General features: G+C 36.7%; 3 protein-coding genes across 7 annotated transcripts; 2 read left to right on the top strand and 1 right to left on the bottom strand.

Annotated features, from left to right (window-relative positions):
- Positions 1 to 398: 398 nt before the first annotated feature.
- On the bottom strand, positions 399 to 8505 carry ppa1b (inorganic pyrophosphatase 1b). Of its 2 annotated transcripts, none has more exons than XM_078931860.1 (11): positions 8081 to 8505; positions 5231 to 5295; positions 4909 to 4962; positions 1965 to 2084; positions 1773 to 1859; positions 1569 to 1695; positions 1363 to 1490; positions 1114 to 1199; positions 951 to 1026; positions 833 to 872; positions 399 to 744 (listed from the first exon to the last, which is right to left on the bottom strand). In XM_078931860.1, the coding sequence occupies exons 2-11, from the start codon at positions 5249 to 5251 to the stop codon at positions 713 to 715; spliced, it is 771 nt and encodes a 256-aa protein (XP_078787986.1). In that variant the 5' UTR covers positions 5252 to 5295; positions 8081 to 8505; the 3' UTR covers positions 399 to 712. The 2 variants fall into 2 exon arrangements, with proteins under 2 accessions (XP_078787986.1, XP_004077157.1); XM_004077109.5 differs by lacking the exon at positions 8081 to 8505 and adding an exon at positions 6058 to 6250.
- Positions 8506 to 8702: 197 nt separating this feature from the next.
- Positions 8703 to 13633, top strand: eif4ebp2 (eukaryotic translation initiation factor 4E binding protein 2). The gene is made up of 3 exons (XM_023963048.2): positions 8703 to 8868; positions 11132 to 11311; positions 11744 to 13633. Exons 1-3 carry the CDS (start codon positions 8736 to 8738, stop codon positions 11773 to 11775), a joined length of 345 nt encoding a protein of 114 aa, XP_023818816.1. The 5' UTR covers positions 8703 to 8735; the 3' UTR covers positions 11776 to 13633.
- Positions 13634 to 14629: 996 nt separating this feature from the next.
- On the top strand, positions 14630 to 19503 carry rps24 (ribosomal protein S24). 4 transcript variants are annotated; one of them, XM_023962930.2, is made up of 6 exons: positions 14630 to 14754; positions 15417 to 15482; positions 15576 to 15785; positions 16751 to 16864; positions 18988 to 19007; positions 19422 to 19503. In XM_023962930.2, the coding sequence occupies exons 1-5, from the start codon at positions 14752 to 14754 to the stop codon at positions 18991 to 18993; spliced, it is 399 nt and encodes a 132-aa protein (XP_023818698.1). In that variant the 5' UTR covers positions 14630 to 14751; the 3' UTR covers positions 18994 to 19007; positions 19422 to 19503.
- The last annotated feature ends 2801 nt before the right edge of the window (positions 19504 to 22304 follow it).

The raw sequence follows: 22304 nt of genomic DNA, 5'->3' as shown, positions 1-22304 counted from the left end.
GATATGCTAAGCTTCTGTTTACAGCGATATTAAACATGTTTGTTTGCTTTAAAACTTGTTCAAAACTACAAAAAAAGTTTTCATAATTTTTCCCCCAACAAATCATGATTTTTAATTAAATATTTAGTAAAGTTTTTATTTTGGCATAAAAAAGTATTAAAAATATTTTAATTTAATGAAAATTAATAATATATACATTTCATTTTTATAGCTTTGTTAAAGAGTCTCATTTTATTAATCACTTTTTTCTACAATTTTGCTCAACTTTCTTTGGATAAAGTTATCATTAGATGTAGCCTATTTAAATATCTATGCATCCAACAACAAAAATGACCTTAAGTGAAAGCATTGCCCCAGTAAGATTGTAAATATTTTTTACTTAGTGAATAAAACCAGACTTTAATATTTTACCCAGAGTATTTTCTTTATTACAGCAGTGCAGCACAGTGCAGTGCACAAGCATGTTCGCGGCACATGACCCGACAGTACATCTGCAAAGAGCTCCGTCTTAAGTTAGAATTGGTTGGTCCAGATATCACATACGGACTTGTCTTTGTCTAAAGTCTCTAACCACTATCTCTCCATCTGCAGGAAAACAGATGACAAATGTTGCAGCTATGCAATGTTGGCATTATGTCCTAAGAAAATCCAAGCCTCAAGTATTGTCACAAATCCGGCTGTTCCATCTCCTCCAACCCGTTCAGCACCTGGATCACTTCCTCTCGTAGTAGTACCATTTATCCACTAGAAGTACACGAAAAGAAAAACACTACGATGAATGTCAAGATAAATTAGGAAAAGTTCAAATATCTGATTATTTAAAGAGTCATACCCGATGAAGGAATAGGCTCTTCTTTTCCACAGGGACATGTCTAAAACAAAGCCAAATGTCATTTGAAAATGTTTTGTGTTGAAACCCATGTTGCAAAATAGGCAGCAGAAACTTTTACCTCTCCAACAGCAGTCTTGGCCTCATCTGCCGAGCAGCAGTAAGGGCTGTCACAAGCCGACACGCACGTGTTTTTGCTGTGTTGTAGAAATTCATTTTAAATAAAGATTTTATTTTAGAAATATTAAAAAATTAAAATAAAATAATTCTGGAGCAGTGTTTACCAGCTGAGTTCACCAGCATTTGCCTGTTGAGAAATAAGAGATTTCCAGAAGTTGTGTGTGTTCTTGATTACTTCAATGGCAAAGTCCTGCAATACAAAAGTATAAAAAGCTGGTTTAGCTAGTCTTCTAGCTAGCTAGTTTTATCTAAAGCTTTACAAGATACCAGCCTGAAGAGGATATAACAAACTAATCAAGTACCTAAAGCTAAACAAAACCCTTCAACATTAGGTGGAGGTGTTAGGTGGAGACCTTATCTTTGAATTCCCCGTTGAAGGCAAACTGATTCTCTGGTTTCCCATCAGGCACTTTGTACCTCCTGAACCAGTCCACCGTGGCTTCCAGATAACCAGGTTTCAGGCGCTGAACATCACTGATGTCTGCACAGTGACAGGGACGAGTGAAAGAAGGATGCATTTATTCATCGCAGTCAAAGAGGATGAACCTAAAACACTTACTGTTCAGGTCATTTGCTTCAGGGTCCTCTACATTGATTGCAATCACCTTCCAGTCAGTCTCCCCCTCATCAATCATGGCCAGAACCCCAAGTACCTTTACTTTGATGACCTCCCCGCGTGAGTACACCTACAGATGATGGTTGAGTTTGTGAAATCTGGACGAGAAATTAATCTTTTTCCACTATTATTTGGAGTGAAACTTACCTTACTGCCGATTTCACAAACATCAACAGGATCATTGTCGCCACAACAGCCGGTGTCTCCATCTTTATGAGCTGGATCTTCCCATGTCTGAAACAGTAAAGTCACAGCTTCACAATTCCTCCTTTTCTCATTGTCGAGACTCTAAATAACAGATTTCAGGGTCATATGTAAGCTTTCTATGCGTTTACTGACCTGGGGAATGGCTCCATAGTTCCATATGTAGCCTTTATGTGGGAAAACATTGGCAACATAACGCAACTTGCCCTTCTTCACATCTTGCTTTATTGGATTTAGGATGTCTTTTGTAGCAATCTGAAATGATCAAATAAAAGGCTTCTTTTTTGGTTGATACAATGATTATATTTTAAGTTCAACCATATAACATGGTCACACAGAAAAAGATCAGGAAAAATAAACAGATGAATGACATCACTTTGCTCAACAGCAAAAACAAAAAAAGGCCTAAGATTAAAAAAAATCTACGAGGAAAAATAACGCTGATGAATTTATACTGAAGCAGCAGTGGCTGTCAGGTCATTGTTCAAACTTACTTTTAAATGTAAACACAATCAAAGCATAAATTATATATATCATTTTATATGTGATTGAAAGTTCTTGTTGGTTTAATGCAAAACCTGAAGGCAAGAAATGAGTTTTACTGCTTTTAAAAATGCAGTAACTGTATAATGTTTTATTCTAAGTTGATCTTTTCTTTTTCCAAAAAAAAAAAAAAGATGAAATAACTTGATACTTAAACATCTGAGTTATAAGTTGTGTCTCGCTGAACTAAACTGATGCTGCTTTTGTCATACTTTAAAAAAAAAAAAGAAGAGCTCCTGGCTGGACAGTCGAAGAAGATCTGAGTCAGAAGATGCTTGAGGAATTACTTAGAAGTGTTCTGGTGGTCATTTTAAAAAGAAGGAAGACATACTGTATAAAAGGAATAAAGCTGATTAATTACAACGAAGTGAGGGTTTCATGCAAAGGAAAAGAACCTCAGATGCAATATCTGCTTTGAGGAGGCTTCTGGAGAAGAACAGAGAAGGAGCTACATTGTGTCTTTGTAGAGCTAGAGGGAGTGCATGACAGGAGAGAGGGGCTGTGGACTGTATGAGGACGTCTGGAGTAGCAGAGAAGTATGTGGGTGTTATACAGGAGATGAATTAAAGATGGCAGACAGTGGTGAGATGTACTCTAGGTGTGACAGAGAAGTTCAAGATAGAAGTGGGACTACACCGAGGATCAGCTTTGAGCTCCTTGTCGTTTGCTGTGATGGACAGACAAACAGTGGCGGTTGGATAGGAGTCTCTCAGGACCATGATGTTTGCAGATGATTTTGTAGTGAGAGAAAAATATGTGAAGCAACATGTTGAGAGGTGGAAGTTTGCTGTGGAAAGGAGAGGAATGACGGTCACCCGCAGCAAGAAAGAGTCTGTGTGTGAAAATGAGAGGAACTCAAGCAGAATGTTGAGGCTACAGGGGGGCAAAGATGAAGAAGGTGGTTATAGTCCCACTCCAATCATCTTTTTTTGCATTTTCAAAGCGTTCCACATGGTTTTAGTTATGATTATGCCGCTTTCTAGGACATAGTTTCTGCAGAGCGACAGTAGTTCATTAGAAATTCGCCTCTAAGTTATGGGCAAAACTGTCGGCACAGAGTAAGCCCGCCCCTACTTCCCGTCATCCATCAGTTTACACTCTCCCTCGCTAGCTTACAGCCCCCTTACAACCCCAACTTAACATTAGAGGTGGAACAAAAATAATGAGCAATACTGGAGCCATCCAGCAATTTTGATCAAGGATGCCAGCTCAGACGGGGAAAACCAAGACGTACATGGATCTATGCTTCTGCAAGTGGATGCATCAGAATGGAGCAGAGCAGAGAGCCCATTGTATTTTCTACATCACTGCTACCAGCTTTTACCAATGGCCTTTTTGTCTGCTCCTGTTTCACAATGATTTGAATAGAGAAATATTCAGAAATTTAATTTTAAAGTTAGTTTTCTTTATATACGGTATGTCCTCCATCACCAGAAAAATGCCACAAAAAAATTGTTAAAAATATAATATTCATCGTGTGTCTAAGAGTCAACAGTCTAGAGAAACAGAGTGTGGAAAAGAGGTTAAGAGGCATGTGGAAGCAGGTTGGAACTGGTGCAAGAAACATCTAAGGTGTGATAAAAGAGCGAAAAGGAAAGGAAAGGTGTATAAGACTGCGATTGTAGCAGCTATGGTAGCAGAGATGAAGATTTTGAGGTTCTCTTTGGGAGTGATGAGGTGGATCGTATCCGGACTGAATCCATCAGAGGACCAGCTCATGGTAGATGTTTCAGAGATAGAAGCAGGGAAATCATGTGACTTTTTCCAGATTGCAGCAATAGCAATATCTCAGCATATTTTATTTGTATTACACATTTATAAACTTTCAATCAACGCTTTTTTGCCCACACTGGTCACCATAGGAAGCATTAACGTGCTTCGCTGCATGTTGAATGAACACATGTATCGCCCCCCTGTGGGTCTCTGGGTAGTCAATGGAGGCAGTCAGAGTCAAACAGGGGTGTGTCTGTAAGGGCAAACCAGCAGGGCAGAACACCAACAGAGGCCTTTATATCCGTGAGGCCACTTAGTGGAAAAATCTATAGACAAGTGCAAGCCTTCCTAATGTTTACTGAGCAGAAATACAGGAAATAGTTGACACGTTATACAAGTATTTTATAAAAGTAAATGTAAAAGTATAAATGTTCACAAACCAATTCAATTGAAACTTTGAAAATGTTTCTGATGCTTTTGAATTTTTTCATGCATCATCAATTTGTTTGTAGTTCCGTAAAACATTGACTTGATATTTTTAAAAATGAAAATGTTCCTCCAAAGCAAATGTACTTTGTGACTTATCACGAAGAATGAGTTTAGGTAAGGCACTTTTACTGTCTTAATCGCACACACATGATAAGGTGTTGATAAAAAAGGTTGCTTTGGATAATCCTTCTTTCGCTGTACAAGTTCACAGATAATATCCAGGGCGGATCAACTTTGTTTTCTTGCAACTTTGCTATTGGCTTACTTAAAAAAGAAAAAAAAAAAAACAAAGACTCAAGAAAAAGCAAAACTGATCCAAAAGATAATGACTTACCTCCATCTTTGCGTTTGTCCATCTTGGTACTTCGACCACCATGTTAAAGATGCTCTAAAATAATAAAAATTATTATTATTATCTATTCTACAGAAAGCAGTCAAAATATTACCTCAGCTTTGAGAAAGAAGTAGATTAAAGGCCATTTAATCAGCTTTTCAAACAGACTATGACCTTTTATTGTTTGTTTTTCTTTGTAGGGATTAAACAGAAAGCAGCTTCATTTTTATGAACCAGTAAGGTGAGAAAACGTTTACTTGTGAAAGCATTGCAGCAGAGAAATGTAAACACACACACATATAGTTCATAAATGTGTCTTTACCCGACTCTCATCGGCATACATGGGGATGTCATGGAACGGTGAGATGTATTTTCCCTCTGCATTCTCTGTAAAAAACGCAAACATTGAATAAATACACATAAGATGCACATTCATTAACTGTCAAACAGGACTGGGTGTGTTTTTATCTTGGTTCGGGGATCTGAACAGTTTTGTGCACATAAAAGAACAGGCTGTGCAAGTTTTACTAATGAAAGCCAGATTTTATATTTTCCTATTGATAACCTGAGGTCACCTGACCTTTATTCTGTGTGTTTATTGGTCTAATTTCTAATATCTGCATGGCAAATGTTGAACACAGTTATTTATTACAAATCACTATTTTAAAATTTCACTGACTTACATTTGACTTGCATGAATTTCCAGTGAATAAAACCAGAACACATTCTCACAAAACCATGGTTTGCTAAAAACTATTGAGGTGTGTTAACAAATAACAAAATATCCAGGTTAAGTGCTGACATTTTCAGGAAGGTTTCCCAGAAAACTCCCAACTTCCGTGAATCTAATCCAAAAAGGGTCACAGAACAGCAGATGATGATACCTGCTGTAACACAACGAATAGCAACTATTTAACCAGTCAAACTCAGGAAACTAAGAACGCTCACATTAAAATGTAAATTGTGTGGATTAATCTACTTTATAAAACGTTGAGGTACATTTAAAGCTGTAACTCATAAAGAAACAAACCAATGAGAGCATAATGAATTAGTGACACGTGTAGGTGTCCGCGGCTGGCCTGACAAATAGAGCGCTCAAAGTAGTAAACAAAGCCTAAATGTTGCCGTTTTACCTCCTTTTCTACTTACTAAAGAACAGGCGGTAGCCCAGAGTGTTCGGGTTTCCCCTCTCTTCGACCGTAAAGCTCATGTTCTGATGAGTTTCTGTCACCGTTTAGCTTCGGGATGGAGGATGGCGGCGGAAGGAGATGTCTGAGCTGCTGTTGTGCTAGGTTCAGCTTATTCAAAAAGGTGTGCCCGAAAGTCGCGGGTGCGCGCTTTGCCGGAAGTTAGCAAAGCAAAGCTGGATGAAATTTCTGCAGTAAGCTTTTTTTAATATGTTTCCAGTACATAATGTTTAAAACACATAAGTATAAATGGTGTGTTTATAAATAATGACAAATAGCCCTGGAATTTTCATTTCTTTATTAAAATTTACGTTGAAGCTTCGAAAAAAAATATAATTTTTTATGATTTCTGCAATTCAAGCATCGTTCATCATGTTTTTGGATCTCTGTCTACTTTTAGATTGTCATTCGAATTGCAGACTGCGTGTTTGTGCATTGCTTTCTTTTACACTGTGCTGATGAAACGGAAGAAATACAGTGAAACTATTTAGTTGGCTTTCAAAGGTAATTTTGACTGGATTTTATATTTAAATGCCATGCCCGTGCCTGTTGCAATTGTGAGATAATTGGCCTAATTTACTAATCAAGGCAAATTATAACAGCACATTCGCAACACATTTTTTCCATTACTCTGATAGGTGAGTAAGTGAACTTCCGGGGCAGCGCGCGCCATTAGTAGGATACAATTCTCCGCCCTGGCAGTCCACAAAATCCTGTACGTCAATGATACCTTCATTGGCAATAGGAAAAATCTGTTTACAATCTTGAAGACTGTGATTACTTTGTAAAAATGATTAATCTACAATTGCTAGAGGAGACACGCCCGCTTTGGCAGTCTGGCCGATGGTGGCGGATCGCGACGCCATCTTGATGAGGTCGTCGGCGCCCACATGACAATGCTTTCTATAGCCTTTGGTGGCATCTAAGTAGCTTTTATATAATTTATATTTATTTTTACATTTATATAAATATATAATATATATGTATATAATTTATATATATATATACATCATTTGTTGTTGTTGAATAAGAGAAACAGGCAGCCTTAAAAGCTCAAACTTTAATGAAAAATGCTAGTTGCAGAACTTCTTTCAAATAAAAAAAAAAAAACAAAGAATTTTTCTAAATAATTTTTTAAACATGTAGAAGTTGTAGACCTCTTTGACATGTAATCTAAATGATTTAGAATAGCCCAATAGTAAGTCAATCATAATAATAATAAATAATAACAATATATAAATAATCAATAACAATAAATCAATGATAAGTCAATGGTAATAAATAATAATAATAAATCAATAATAATAGATCAATAAGTCCAGAAGTTAACAACAGATTTACCCTTAAAATATATATATATATATATATATATATATATATATATATATATATATATATATATATATATATATATATATTTTAAGGGTAAATCTGTTGTTTACCCTACTGATTCATGTGAGTGATCAATTTGTGTAACATAGATGGTATGGTGCCGGGTTTCAAGCGAACAGTCTGACAATCAAAATGTGTTTCCACAAATGTTTTGAACATAGCCAGACTGTATGACTAGTTGGTAACCACAGTGATCCATCTGGGTTAGCGCTCTTTTTATTGCTCACTCAGTTCCTAAATACGCCCGCTCAGTTGTCTTTATGCCCTTTCACTTTATGGCAGAGATGTAATTCCATACTAAGGCCCACATTTTCCTTAAGTCTGAATATTTTGGAAACCTACAAGAAAAGTTCAGTCTCTGAGTCATAAATGTATAAATCTACATTACTATAATAGCCTAGTCCTAGTATACTGTTTTTAGGTTTAACAAAATAGATTTTACATTTATATCGAAAGCAAATTATACGTACATCATGCAGCATGTTGATAATAGCCCTGCAGCATCAGGCATGTCAACGTGTGTACTATTAAAAAAAATGTGTACTTTTAATGAAGCCCTTGCAGCTTTAAAAGAAAAAAATTACAATACTCACCTGTGAAATGTTACGCCTTTCTCCTTCGTGGACTAATTTCTCCGATTTTGGCTGTTGAAACCCGCACATTGAAGTGGCATTTTGCAAAAACTGTTCAAATGCATGCCCTGCAGCAGGGACTTGACCTCACCAACATGGCGGTGCTCTCCTCCCATGAGGAACTGCGTGATGTCTCCTCTAGCGATACAACTCATTGTTAATCTAGTTATATAGTTTGGTAGTATTAAATATATCTTTCATTTCACGCCACATTCTAAATAGGATACAACAATAAAACAACGTTGTATAACAAAAAATAATAATAAAGAATGTACTTATTTAAACCAACACGAATGTTTATTGTAAAGATTTTTAACACTGATTAGTATTAGTTGATATCGTTTAAACAGCTTTTTTTTAAAAATTAAAAATACAAAAAGGATGTTGTCATCTCGGGTGACGCGCAGGTCCGACTTCCGCCCGGAGCTCGTCGTGCTTCCTGCCTTGCTGAGTGAGGGGACGGTGCTGACGGCTGGGAGGACGAAAGGAGAGACAGGGTAGCTTTTGGAAAGATATAAAAGAGTGCAGAACGGCCCGGGATTTCACCGTCTGTCGGGAAATAAACATCTAGATTCCCCAAAGCTGCTTGAATTGTCACCGAATCGGAAGCAGAAAAATGTCTACTAGTCGTCAGCATAGCGAGAGCAGGGCCATCCCGACCAGGACGGTGTTGATCAACGACACAACGCAGCTACCTCATGACTACTGTACCACCCCCGGAGGCACTTTATTTTCTACCACTCCTGGAGGTAAACCAACTTAAAAACCTGTCTGTTGGTGCCTGTTTAGAGAATCACGTTCAGTCTGTTGAGTCTAACCTTTACCAGTTCCTGTTCGTGTGGCCTGTGTATGCTCGCTTGTCATCCTGTTCAAAACAAAAACAAAGACTAGCCCCGCCCCTCGTCCGTTCCCTGTGCTCTGATTGGGTGTTCGCATTGCAGCGATTCTAAAGGCTGTTTTTTCCCCCCCCAAGTCCTGCAATTTATATATATATATATATATATATATATATATATATATACACACACATTTTTAAAAGTAATGAATGAAATTTTAAAAGTATTGCTTTACAGTTATTTAGTATAACACTAGTGTTATTATATTACTCTGAAGAAGGAAAGTCGGGAACAAAAAGACAAAAACACCAAATATTGTTATGTGACATTATTTTATTACACACAGAAATGTGTTCTTATTTTTCAATAGTGAACAATCATCTTTTTAAAATGTAAAAATGTCGTTTGACAGGTCTATGTCTCTGGAAAGTCACTCAAAACAGATAGTGAAAAACTGTTTTTATCATCTGAGGAACGTGGCAAAATTAAAAAGTATTTTGTCTCGATCAGACCTGGAAACAATTATCCACGCTTTTATTTCCTCTCGTTTAGATTACTGCAACTCTCTTTTTACCTGTTTTAACAAACGTTCCCTAAACCGTCTTCAGCTTGTCCAAAACTCTGCAGCGAGGCTTTTAACAGGAACAAGTAAACGGACACACATCACTCCTCTCTTGTCTGCTTTACATTGGTTACCTGTCAAATTTCGAATTGATTTTAAAATTCTACTTTTAGTTTTTAGAGCCTTGCATGGTCAAGCTCCGACATACTTATCTGACCTCTTAACCCCATACTCTTCGGCCCGATCATTGAGGTCTTCCAACCAGAATCTTTTAAGCGTTCCAAAAACCCGCTATAAGACTAGAGGAGATCTGTCATTTCAAGCTGTTGCTCCTCGTCTTTGGAACTCCCTCCCATTGTCGTTGCGTCAGATCGATTCCGTTGAGTGTTTTAAATCTCAGGTCAAGACGTTTTTATTTAGGAGAGCTTTTAGTTGATTTAGTCCTAGTTTTACCATGTTTTACTGTGTTTTATTTTACTATTATTATTATTGTATTTTATTACTTTTTTGTGTGTTGATATGCTTTTATGCTTTTTGTAAAGCACTTTGTGACTTGCTCTGAGAAAAGTGCTATAGAAATAAAGATTCTATTCTATTCTATTCTATTCTAAAAAACATGTTACAGGCATCCTCAAATGTCTTGCTTTTCCTTAAATTTGTTGTCCTTGCATCAAGGTTTCTTCATATATCTCCCACTTCTGTCACGTTCTATGCTAAAATTCAATGCATGTTAATTTTGCAGACATAAAGTCCCACTTTGATTTTCTTCTAATCTATTTTAGAAGCTTTCCCAGTAGTCTTTTAGTCTTAATTATGTGGCAGGAGTTCATTAGATATTTGCCTCTGAGTTGCTGGCAGAACTGTTGGTGAGGAGTCAGCCCCCTATTTCCTGTCATCCATCTGTTGGCACCCTCTCCTGCTAGCTTACAGTCCCTCACACCCTCAAGCTAACATTATCAGTGAGACAAAAATGGCGAGCAATATCAGAGCTAACCAGCCGCACAGTTTTGAGGCAGGTGCCAACTCGGACCAGGTAAATGTAGACACACGTAGATCTGTTTGTCTACAAGTGAATGCACTGGAATTAAACTGAGTAGGGAGCTTGTGGCTGGCCGTTGTTGGTATTATGTCACACTTACAAGCTCTTTCCATCTGAATTTTTTGTCTGCTCTTGATTCACAACAATTTACATAAAAAACTGAATTCCAAACTTAATTTTCTTTATATAAGTTCTCCATTATTAGAAAAAAAACCACAAGAACATGTTAAAAACACCTAATTACAGTTTTCTTGGGAGTGAGTCTTTAAGAATGGCTCTATTTTGTATCTTAAAGGTTTATTTTTTTAAAGTCTTGCCACTTACAAGATAGCAGACTTTAGATTTCTTGTGAGTGACAAGATGATTTCTATACACACAAAGCGTGACCCGAGCAAGTTTTTCCTCTAACCGTCATCCTGCGTCAGTTGCATGTCTGCAAGACAAAACGGTTTTAGTCAAAGTGCTTCCAACTGAGAGATAAGCCAAACATGCCAGACAAGAAACCTTTGAGAGAACAGGTTGAAATCCCGGCTCAAGTCATGTCAGTTCTTTTACCCAGATCTATCTTTCTCTAGGAACTCGTATCATCTATGACCGGAAGTTTCTCCTGGACAGGCGCAACTCTCCCATCGCCCAGACTCCTCCAGCACATCTGCCTGTCATTCCTGGAGTTACCAGCCAAAACATCCTGCGTGAGAACCAGAAAAATGAGGCCAACAACCACATCAACAATCATGGTGGAAAGCCTGCAGCAGGTAAAAGTTCAGAACAAGTGATGTGTAAGCTCAACAATGGAAATTCAATATTGGCTTATATTTTTTAGTGAAACAAGTTTTAAAAAGACTAAAGTTTGAATTTAAGTATTTTTGTGATATAGGATAAAAAACATAGATATGTTTTGAGTTTTAAAGTCTTCAAAATGACAACAAAGTATGAAAAAACAGGAACTTTCTGAATGTAAAAGGTTTAGATATTTCTATGAGAACCCAAATAGATTTTGTCCTTTTAGGGGATAACTCCAGTGTTTGACTGTTTCAGAATTTTCTTCTTTTTTTTTTGCTTTACAAGATTGTTGCATAAATTGCTTATCATTACAACAATTACATAAAGGATTAGATGTAGTATTTTTTTTGTATTTATAAAATGGATATACCTATAAAAAGTTTAACTTTTTTTTTTTTTTTAAGGTGATGACTCTCAGTTTGAAATGGACATCTAACCGACTGGAACCGCACCATCATAAGGAAAGAACCTGGCATCGATCACGCCAGCGGCTTGGCTTGTAGAAACCAATGTTGTGAGCCCTCATGGCAGCCATCTTCTTTAGCTCTCTGTCTCACTGCTGGATATGCTGTCTTCAAACCATGGGGATTCAGAAATATCATCCATGCACATACACAGCAGCTAGGCCTGAAAAATTCGGCTTCTTTAAGTCTCCAGTTGCTGTGTAAATCCACATTTGCACAACAAGGGAGTGGGTCGAAAGTCTTGTAACGTAACTAACTTCCTGGTTAGTCTGTTGTAGTTTTCTGCGACTCAGGATCCGCAACAAAACTATGATCATCTTAAAAAACAAACAAACCGGGAAACGATGATTTTTCGATGGGCCTTCAAATGAATGAAAGGCTTTCTTTTTTGCTGCAGTTTTTGGTTTGGATGATCCTTTTTAGCATGTTTTTGAAACCATCCTATCTCTTCCTGTTTGGTTTTTCAAAGTACTTGAAAGGTTCAATCATTCATTCTCACTAAGGCTGCTCAGTTTTTCAGTAAAGGCATGTAGATGTTATGTTTTCATTTTAATTTTTCCAAATTATAGAAGTATAATTTCATGCCATTTCAAGCTATGTTAACAACTAAGCAATTTTACAATTTCCATTTTATTCAAACCCCAACTGAATGTGGATCATTTTAAAAAAATTGCTTATGAAGCAGATTTTAATCATTGCCACCTAAATAAAAATAAGAAGATTTTTATTAATGTATAAAATGAAAAATATATATATAAAGTTAAGACCAAGAAGATTTTCTGCGCTCAGCTCAGACTTTTTGTCTTTTTTAGGTGGTACTCTGCAAATTAGGAGCATATCCAGACCAGATGGAAATGTACACATGAAAATGGTTCATTTTTTATATTCAGTTTTAGTTGTTGTTTTTGCTAAATAATAACTTGAAATGATCCAGGTGTTTTCTAGACATTTTATTTTAAATACAGTTCCCCAGCATTTAGGTTTTTTGGGTGAAAATTCTGACAAACGTTTACATGTTCTCATCAAAGAAAGGAAACAGACTTTTATCTGCATCCGGCTGAATAGATGCTGTACTATATTTTAGAAATGGATCCCCCAGTGTCCTTAATCCATTCGACATGATCTTATTCTTTTCATGCATCTTAGCCACCCATGCCTTACTTCACTTGAAATGCAGTAACTAAACTAGTTTCCGTCTCATCTGGTTGCACTTTCCAAGAAAGGTTTATTTTTTTTAACTGAATAGAAGAGCCTGTACCTGACAGTCACGCAAAACATATATATTTTTCATCTTGATTTCTCTCTTCAGACCTCTGTGAAGTTTAAAAAACATTTTTTGGTGACATTTAAAGGGTTTTCAGGTGTTGACGGCATCTTTCTAAAAGTGCCACACTCTCATTTTAACTCCCCCCCAACTATTTTTGTCTCTAGTTGTTGTTTTCCACCACTCAGTACGAATTTTGCTTACCTGAGTAAAGGGGTCACCATGCAGCTCATCTCGCAGTCAACCTCCGGCAGGAATCGATATTCTTTAGAGTACCCTCTGCAAATCTTTGGTGACAAAATCATTTAGAATCAGGTCAAAACCTGTTTGAAATGCACATTCTTTGGTGAAAGTCTTCATATTATGACATCCAAACTGCAGATTCATTTCAATTTCAGTTGGTTTAACGATGGGGGCTTGGTGTGTCATGAAAAAGATTTAAGGCAAATTGACTGTAACTTTCTGTTTTAATTTCAAACAATTTTTTATTTCAAGTAAAACTTCAATGCCAGTGGAGTGGACACTGTTGCTGCGAGATCAATAAAATTCTTTAACAGAGAATAGAAGATTTTTGTCTTGTTTTATTTCAACAGTTGTTGCTTGTTGATACACAGTCAAAACAGCTTAATTTCACACAACTTGGTGCAATTTACACTGACAAACCACATAGGAGGAAGCCTAAAAAGCACTTTTTACAGACAAAAACACAATGTGCTTTATAATATATAAGAGGGAGGTTATATAAGAACATGGTTAGATTAAAGAAAAGAATACAATAAAATTTAAACAGGACTCAAAGACATTATTACAACATGGTTATGAATCTAAAGGCAGCTCTTGTGTGTAAGGCTTTCCTAAATAAGTCATTTTTGTCCTGTTTTTTAAGACTCAAAAGAGTTTAGACGCAGAGAGAATCTGAAAGAGAGGTCCTCCTTGGTTATAAAGCAGGTTTTGGGTGCCGACAGTAGGTTTTGATATGAAGCCTAGCTGGGGAAAAGGGGTTAAAAGGTCACAGACCTACTCAAGTAACCGTCAAAGTAAAATTCTAAAAACTAACAGTATATTTTAAAAACCAATATGGAATTGGGCAAAATGTACATGTCAGGAGTGACGTGGGCTCTTTTGTATGGAGCTAGTGGATTTTTAGTGTTATCAGATTTTCTCTATGCATAAGTGTATGCATGTTTTGAGTACACGTAAAAAATGTAGAGTATTGCACACTCACAGAAATGTGTTGAGAATTTTTTTTTTTTATCTTCAACACTTAAACATAGAAATACTTCTACTGTCAGTTGACCATATCATCATCTAAACACCTTCTCATGGCTGTAATAAAACAAATAGTTTTAATATTTTAAAATCTCAAAAGCTGGAATGAAACAGATCCAGTTTAGTGGCAGCCAACTCTCAAAAGCTGTGAAAAATCTTTAATCCATACTCATCCCTGCCTTAATGCTTTAACCCCTCGATCGATTTTTTAATCAATTAAATTTAACATTAAACTAACGAATTAATTAAATGGGTATCTGTAAGACAGAAACAACAAACGTATGTATTTTGGTAAGGTATTGCATTTACGTCAGGCAATTGAGTCGATTGCTCACTGAATTTTCGGCAGGCATTAATCGGGTCGCACGCTGGTCCTTCTTCCTTTTTTACGTCCGTGAGCGAGGCCGGCGTCAAGATGGTGAGTCTGCTGGCAAAAATTACAACTTTAATCCGTCGACCATCGAAACCATCCGTTCACCAACATACAAATCTTGCATATTAAGTGATACTTAAAGCTTATTCTACAATAGGATAAAGTTATTGTCCTGAAACAAGCAGGTAGACAGTAATATGGTGGAGCATTTGAATGCTCAACCTAACACACTGGTTCGGACGTCACACATTCTCTATAAACCCTGTTTTTAGCGAATAAAAATGATGTTTTTGCACTACAACTGCAAGCCATTTGTTGTAACTTCACTCTCAAGCATGTTGATAACCCGTTTCCGGTAATTAAGACCCCGTGTTGTCTTTAAAGAGTGATAGTAAAATGGGCTAGCATGTAGCTAACGTTCTGTTGAGAGTGCTAAAGGTAGGCCCCTCCTGTCTAGCGATGCTAACATGCAAAAGCTTGAAAGTTATCTCAAATATTCGCTGTCTTGTGGATTTAGTATATTAGGACTCTGAACATTTTTAGGTCTGTATACTTGTGATTTATGCAAGGGCAACCATCATCTTAAAACGTCAGGCAATGTGTCAAACCTGTAGCATGTTGAGGTTTCCTTATGAAGGCTGAAGCTTGTGATATTGGATTCTCATATAGTGTTACTTTTAATAACATACTGTTTGATTTCCCTTTAGAATGACACAGTAACAATTAGGACCCGCAAGTTCATGACGAACCGGCTCCTCCAGAGGAAGCAAATGGTAAGTTTCTCATGCTCTGTTACTATTGAGCTCTAGAGTCTGCTCAAAGCAGTTTTAAAGGCAGATCTCATGCAGTCCTGTTTCTCTCTATAGGTTGTCGATGTTCTCCATCCTGGCAAGGCAACGGTCCCCAAAACTGAAATCAGGGAGAAACTTGCCAAAATGTACAAAACCACCCCTGACGTTGTGTTCGTCTTTGGCTTCAGGACTCAGTTCGGTGGTGGCAAGACAACAGGTTTTGCCATGGTTTATGATTCCTTAGATTATGCTAAGAAGAATGAGCCAAAGCACAGACTTGCAAGGGTGAGTTTGAAATCCAATGTTGTCTTTTCAGATTCAAGTTTGTAGTGTTTGTCTTGTCTGCATGCCATCTGCTCATTTGGACGGACTTGGACGTTTTTTGTGTATTTTATTTCTTCATGATGAGATGTAAACAAAGGCACATGTTTTGCAGAAACAATGTTGTCTTCAAGAGTTTTTTTTTTTTTTTTAAAGCTTAACTTTCTTTTTTTTTAAAGCTTAACTTTCTTTTTTTATGAAGTTTCTTGTTTGTAAAGAGGCAAACTGATATTTTGACAACTCGACAGTCAGGACATAAGAGATCATTGATGCAACCCGGAAGTGAATTGTTCTTTTTTTGTCTTTTTTTGGGTGGTTATGGCCAGAACGTTCTTTTGACTTAAGATTGAGCTAGGTGAAATTTAGGATAATATTGTTTGTTGGCTTGTTTTCTTTTTTCAAAGCTCGTGTAAACAACATTGTACATAGGTTGGTGAAAGGGTCTTGTAAGAATCCTTTTGATAAAACTCTAAATTAGATTAATACAATTCGTAATTTAATATTATTTTATTAAGATTTTTTAAAGTGAATGTGTTTTTCATTCAAAGATTAAATGTGGTCAACATTTTCATAAAGACGTTCACTGGTAACTTGTTTTAGACCTTGAAAATGTTATTTTCTTTTACATTGTTGCACTTCTTTGAGTGGCTTTTTCATTAATGGACCATTTATCTCCACATTAAACTTCTGCTAACTCGACAGATTACCTTGTATTTGTTCCAAGGCTTAATATTAACATACGGTTAAAAAAAATCAAATCAAAGGTCATGTTAGTTGTTCATCTAAATTTTCTTGTATTTCATTTAAATTTATTGTACTGTTTAGTTAAACATGGAGTTCTTTAAATATAAATGAAGTGAATGTGTTCAAATTATTAATCTGTTTGGTTAAGAAGGAGTAAAATAATCAAATGTATGTTTTCCTTTCAGCATGGACTTTATGAGAAAAAGAAGACCTCAAGGAAACAGCGCAAAGAACGCAAGAACAGAATGAAGAAAGTGCGAGGCATCAAGAAGGCCAGTGTTGGCGCTGCTGGCAAAAAGGTATAGTGATTATATCAAGTCGAGTCTTGTGTCTTTCATTTTTTGTCTCCTAAAGCATTAATAATGAATATGCTGGAAGGATATCTTATACTTCTGTACTTTAATCTAACTAAATATGAATTCTTGACTCTTTCTCCATCTATTCTATTCATCCATTTTTCATTGTTTTCTTTTTATTGTTTTTTTCATCTTTTAATTATTTCCAAATTTCTTCTGGAACTAGAAGGTAAATGTTCTCCATAAGCAGACTAACCGCATTGTGACCGTAATCCAGGAGTTGTAGACGATAGCTCCCTCCTGCCTTCTTGTGTGTCTTATAGTCAAAAGTATTCTAGCTGATAATTTACATGTTTTTAGATAATCAATTATGAAAGGATTTGACCTGCTGGGCAGTATTTGCTGTCATGCTTAGGGGTGTGTATTGGCAGGAGGCTGGCGAGACGATGCGTATCCCGATATCTTACCGAAACATATTTTCTTTTTCTTTTTTTTTTTGGAAATATGACTTTGAAAAAAAAATACCTGAATTTCAATATGTTTTCCGTTGTAATAAAATTGTCAAATTCATTTTATTTAATGATCACAATGTTAAGCACTGCAACTGTATCTCATATATAAGTTGCTTTTACCAAAGCAAATTCTTAGTCCTAATTCTTACCAGAAACAATGGTGTGATCATGAGGCAGCATGATAGAATGAAGGAAAGTTGCTTTAATGTGACAAAGAAGCTTTGTTATATATCAGTCTGCACTACAGCTTTATTTATTTTTTAGTCTGCACTACAGCTTTGCAACCACGCTTTCTCTTGTAGTAAGCTAGTAACGCTGATCGCCACGATGTCTGCCTTTTTTCAAAGCGTTGTACACATCCCTCTGATCGATCAGGTCACTAAAGTAGAATCTATTGCTGTGAGGTTCTGAAGAACTTTGGCCCGCTTTGCCGATAGCATTTTAGCCGATGCTAAGTAAGTGTGTTAGCCTATTAGCCGCTGAGGCTGCCGTGCTTCACTCGTTTTAATCGGACTCGCTTAAAAGCACCACAATCTGCGTTTTTATGTTACTGGCAGCAACATGGCACAGAGTTTCTGTCTGGTATACATCCCTAGTAAAAACAAAGTAGTTCATGTCCCATAACAGAACAAGCTGCCTCTAGGTTTTTTTTTTTTTTATTTGAACTTTAAACATACACATAATAACAACACACAAAAAAGAGAGAAAAAGAAAATAAGTAAATAAATAAAAAAAAATATATAGAATTGTAGTTTACAGTACTAGGGATTGTGATACAGAATGTGATCTTCAATGAAAACACACAGTTTTATTGCATTTTTGTTTTTCATCAATGTCAGAGATTTAAAATATAAACTGATTTCTTTAAGAAATGTATTGAATAATGGTTTGGTTTTTAAGAATCTGCACTTGTGAATGAAAAATTTCCCAGATATTAATAAGGTATTAAATGTCAAATCAAATAGATTATCACCAGAAACTACTCCAAATAATATAATTTGCTTTTGTAATTGAATAGAAATAGGAAAGGGAAACTTTGAAGAGCACCAAAAAAAGAAATCCTACAAGCTGCCTCTAGCTGAGGTCTTCCTGTTGTCCTGTGTGGTGAAGAGCTGCTCAGAGTATCTGTGTTCTCTGCTGCCAACTAGTGGCCGGAGAGTGAAGTGGACAACAAGAGTCAGACACTCTAGGACGCTCAGAAATATTTAAAGAAATATCGTCCTGACAGTACTTTGAATCGATACAAGTGCTGAACTATCGCGATATTTTGCCGAATCGATTTTTTTCTTACACCCCTAGTCATGCTTATTTCTGCTACTAATCATGACTGCAACGCTGATGTAGACTGTTTGGTGGGGAGATCCTTGAGACAATCAATTCTAGTGTTTTAATTAATGAAAAATATATAGATGTAGTTGTCATTCTAATTTTAGTGTGACTTCCCCTTTACCCTTTATCTATTTCAACAGCCTTTGTAATAGCAGTCCACTGGCCTAATACCACTTAGCTCACATTGCTGTGGCTTCTAGCTGATAAAATATCAAATCATCAAAGTTTCTGTTCTTTTATTTTCAACACTAACATTTTTATGTTTCATTTAAACTTCTTTTGCAGAAATGAAGTGTCATTTACAGGTATATAAGCATAAAAAGCATGGTGTGTTGTGTAGCACATCTGAAGATGTGCCGTGCATGTCACACTACATTTTTACAGAAGTGATCCCTTAGTGGCCTCTCCCTTCCCCATGTGCTTTGAAACTCCTTTAGCAGTCACTTTTCCAGTGTTTTCTCCAGCTGTTTGCTTTAATGAGTGTAGTACAAGTACTGATTTGAACAGAGAAAACAACTCAACATGTAAAGGATAACTGCATGAAGGTGAAGTTTTGGTGTCTGTCAACTGAACTAAAAAAAACTTCCAAAGTGTGAGATTGAAAGCAAAATTTCTTATTCAAGTTGTAACAAACATGTAACAATTTTGTTTTCACTGATTGAGCCCAAGTTATTGTTTGATTTATTTTTCTATATTCATATTTTGCCATCTCCTTTCAGTGAGCCTGGACAACCAGACGGATCTTCGTACTCAAGATGTTCTTGTATATTGTCATCAAATAAAATTTGGAGGAAAAGAGAATTGTTGTTTTTTCATTTCAAACCATTTTATGATTTATTTTTCCTGTTTTTTACTCTGGACAAAAATAAATGATTCCACAAAGGAGAATAAATGCAATATTCACTTAGACTGAGGTCATGCCTGTTTATATCTATTGTTAAACCTAAAGTTTAGTCAACATTAACGTTTTTTTTGGTACACAAATCTGTTTCTAGTCCAGTGATTTTTGTTCCAAGACAATTTGTAAGATCTTACCAAATTAAGCCACACCACTGGGATAATTACAACTTCTAGTTTGTATGATAACCTAAGACGGTACAGCAATACAATATTAGTTTCAAAAAGTACATCTTATTCCTGTTTTGACTTGGTAGATGATATCTTGTGGTCCACGGTAAATAATTTTAGTATGGATAAGTTGCTGAGTTTTATCAGTTTTAAATGTGACACTTGTAGTAAGAAAATCAGCCAGAAGAGGGCGCTCTTAACCAATGCAAGGGATTGTAATGGAAACCTGAAAGAAAAGTAAGGATTTAATCAAAGAATAGTACATTATCTGTCATTAAGAAAGCTAATTTGCACTGGATTATTTTTCATATGGTAACAGTGTACGCAACTGTTAGTTGGCCTATTTTAAAGTTGACTAAAGAAAGATTGAATCATTAAGAAATGGTTTGCATCTGTAAGGATCTTTATTTTCCAAGGAAAATGCCAAATCAGTCATTAGTGCTGCAGATATTTTACCCAAGTGTACTTGTGTTTTTCTAAAGCCTCATCTAGCTCCTGTACTGAAATCTTACACCTCTAAAAATGCTGGTTGATTGTTTTAAAGAGAGATGATTAGCTTTGAGGCTTTTAACTCATTTTGACTGGAGGGTTTGTGGTTGTGGGTTTTCTCTGTAAGAACCTCAACATAAACCCAGCATCTCTGGGTTTCTCTTCCTTCATTATCACCATGTGATGATATTTATATAACAAAATTTAATATGTTGAAATGTCGTGTTATCTAACGCTTATTGAAAGGAAATTTTTCTTTTGCCTAAAAGCATCAACTCTAGAACATTTACCATTAAATCTGTCATTGGCATAAGGAGACATTTGGACATCTTAAGCTCGACAAAACTAAGACACAACAGTTAAAAAATATTGATAAATTCTCCTGAGCAGTTACAAAGAAGATATTTGTGTCTTGTACTCAGCCTCACATCCTGATGTATTCGTCTACCTTTTATCAAATTGTGTAGCACAAAGCTGTAAGACAAAACTCCAAACGTGCATTATAGGAGATATAGATTGACCTGACTCTCTCCTAAAACTAGCAGCTTTGAGCAGAGCTGCAATGATGAAACATATATAGTTTTTTTAAACAAACAATTTTTGTTAGGAACTTACTTCCGGGGGAAAAAATCTCTTTCAAACCCTAAACTCTATCAGAGTTGCTGTGACCTTGCAGTGGTGTAAAGACAGCTAAACTGCTGGAGACAGACAAGGAAAAGGTTGCTGTCTCCAGCAGCTTTGTGGCTCCTTACTGGTGTGTGGTTGTAGGAGGTTTGACATAAGTGGAGCTTTCAACCCAGGGAATGGTAACAGATGGTGTTGGGAAATTAAGCCTCTCTCCATGTCGGCCTGTCCCAGGAGTCTCTGCCTTTCTGCTTTTGTCTCTCTTCCTTGTCTCAGCCCATATTTGCAGCTTCCCTCTTTGATTCTGGCTCTTATCTTCCTTCTGCTTCCTTGTTTCACTTGAAGGCTCCGTTTCATTATCCCGATTTTTATTTTTGTTTGTTTTGATGCTAACCCTAGTTTTCCAGAATGCAATAACTCAGGCAGCCAAACACAAGAACTTGACCAAAGGTGATTATGAAGGCAGGATAATGGGTTTTTAGTAAAACCCATGTTTTCATATCTACGTGGTACTGGACATACATTTTCAGATCCACAAGGGGGTTCAAAAGGCCTTCAGGGACCTCCAAAGACCCCAGATAAAAAGACAGAGGGGACAGCATGCACCTCTGGTTTTATTCCACTCAGGCTTGTAATGAGAACATCTCTCCATGCTCCTACAACAAACATGCTTTTGGAGTCAGATAGATGATACATGGTTATGAGAAGAGCCGGCTTTTTTTCCCTTTCTTTTTCTGTCACACCAGGTGCCGTTTTAATGGCCTTTCTCTCTCCATGCAGAGCGGTATTTGTCGGAAACGAACAGAATCCCAGACGGCCTGCTGTCTGTTTTGTGCCATGAATCCATCAGATACAACAATAAATAACAAACAATGCAAGTCTTGTTGCTCCCCGAGTCGTTTTATGGCAAATAAAAGTTCGTTCACGTGCAACGTTGGTGTTCCTGTGCCTCTCAAAGATTTTTTAATTGTGTTTGATATTTTCACTGGCAGTAGGAACATGTTTGCAGTTGCTGCTGTAAAGTCTGGCCAGGCATTCAAAGATGTGCTGCATCTTAATGAGTTATGTCTCCCTTGTTGGCCTCAGCGGGGGAATCATCACAGCTCATTTTGCAGTCCTGCAGTGTCCTATCAGCTTTGGCAGCCTGCTCTAAGTTCACTCCATCTGCCAGTTGCTAGGTGCTGATATATAAAATGATCTGTGCCTCGGTAGCCCCTGAGCACCAGGGAAGTGATTTGCTTTTGAGGACAAACTGTGTTTTGTGAATCCTAATTATCCTCTTTGCATCACCAGTCTGACATGGTTTTGTCATTTATCCCTCTCTGAGATAGGAGGGCTAAACACAGGCTGCAGCAGCTGTGTAGCATCGCTGAAATGCAATGCTGGTATTTTTTCCATCAATCCATTTCCAGAGGTTCAGG

This window comes from Oryzias latipes, chromosome 15 (genome assembly GCF_053564925.1).
Source record: "Oryzias latipes strain Hd-rR chromosome 15, Olatipes_Hd-rR_3.1".
In the NCBI taxonomy this organism is placed as follows: Eukaryota; Metazoa; Chordata; class Actinopteri; order Beloniformes; family Adrianichthyidae; genus Oryzias; species Oryzias latipes.
Note: the sequence above shows the minus strand (reverse complement) of the source record. Positions and strands in the feature narration are given on the sequence as shown.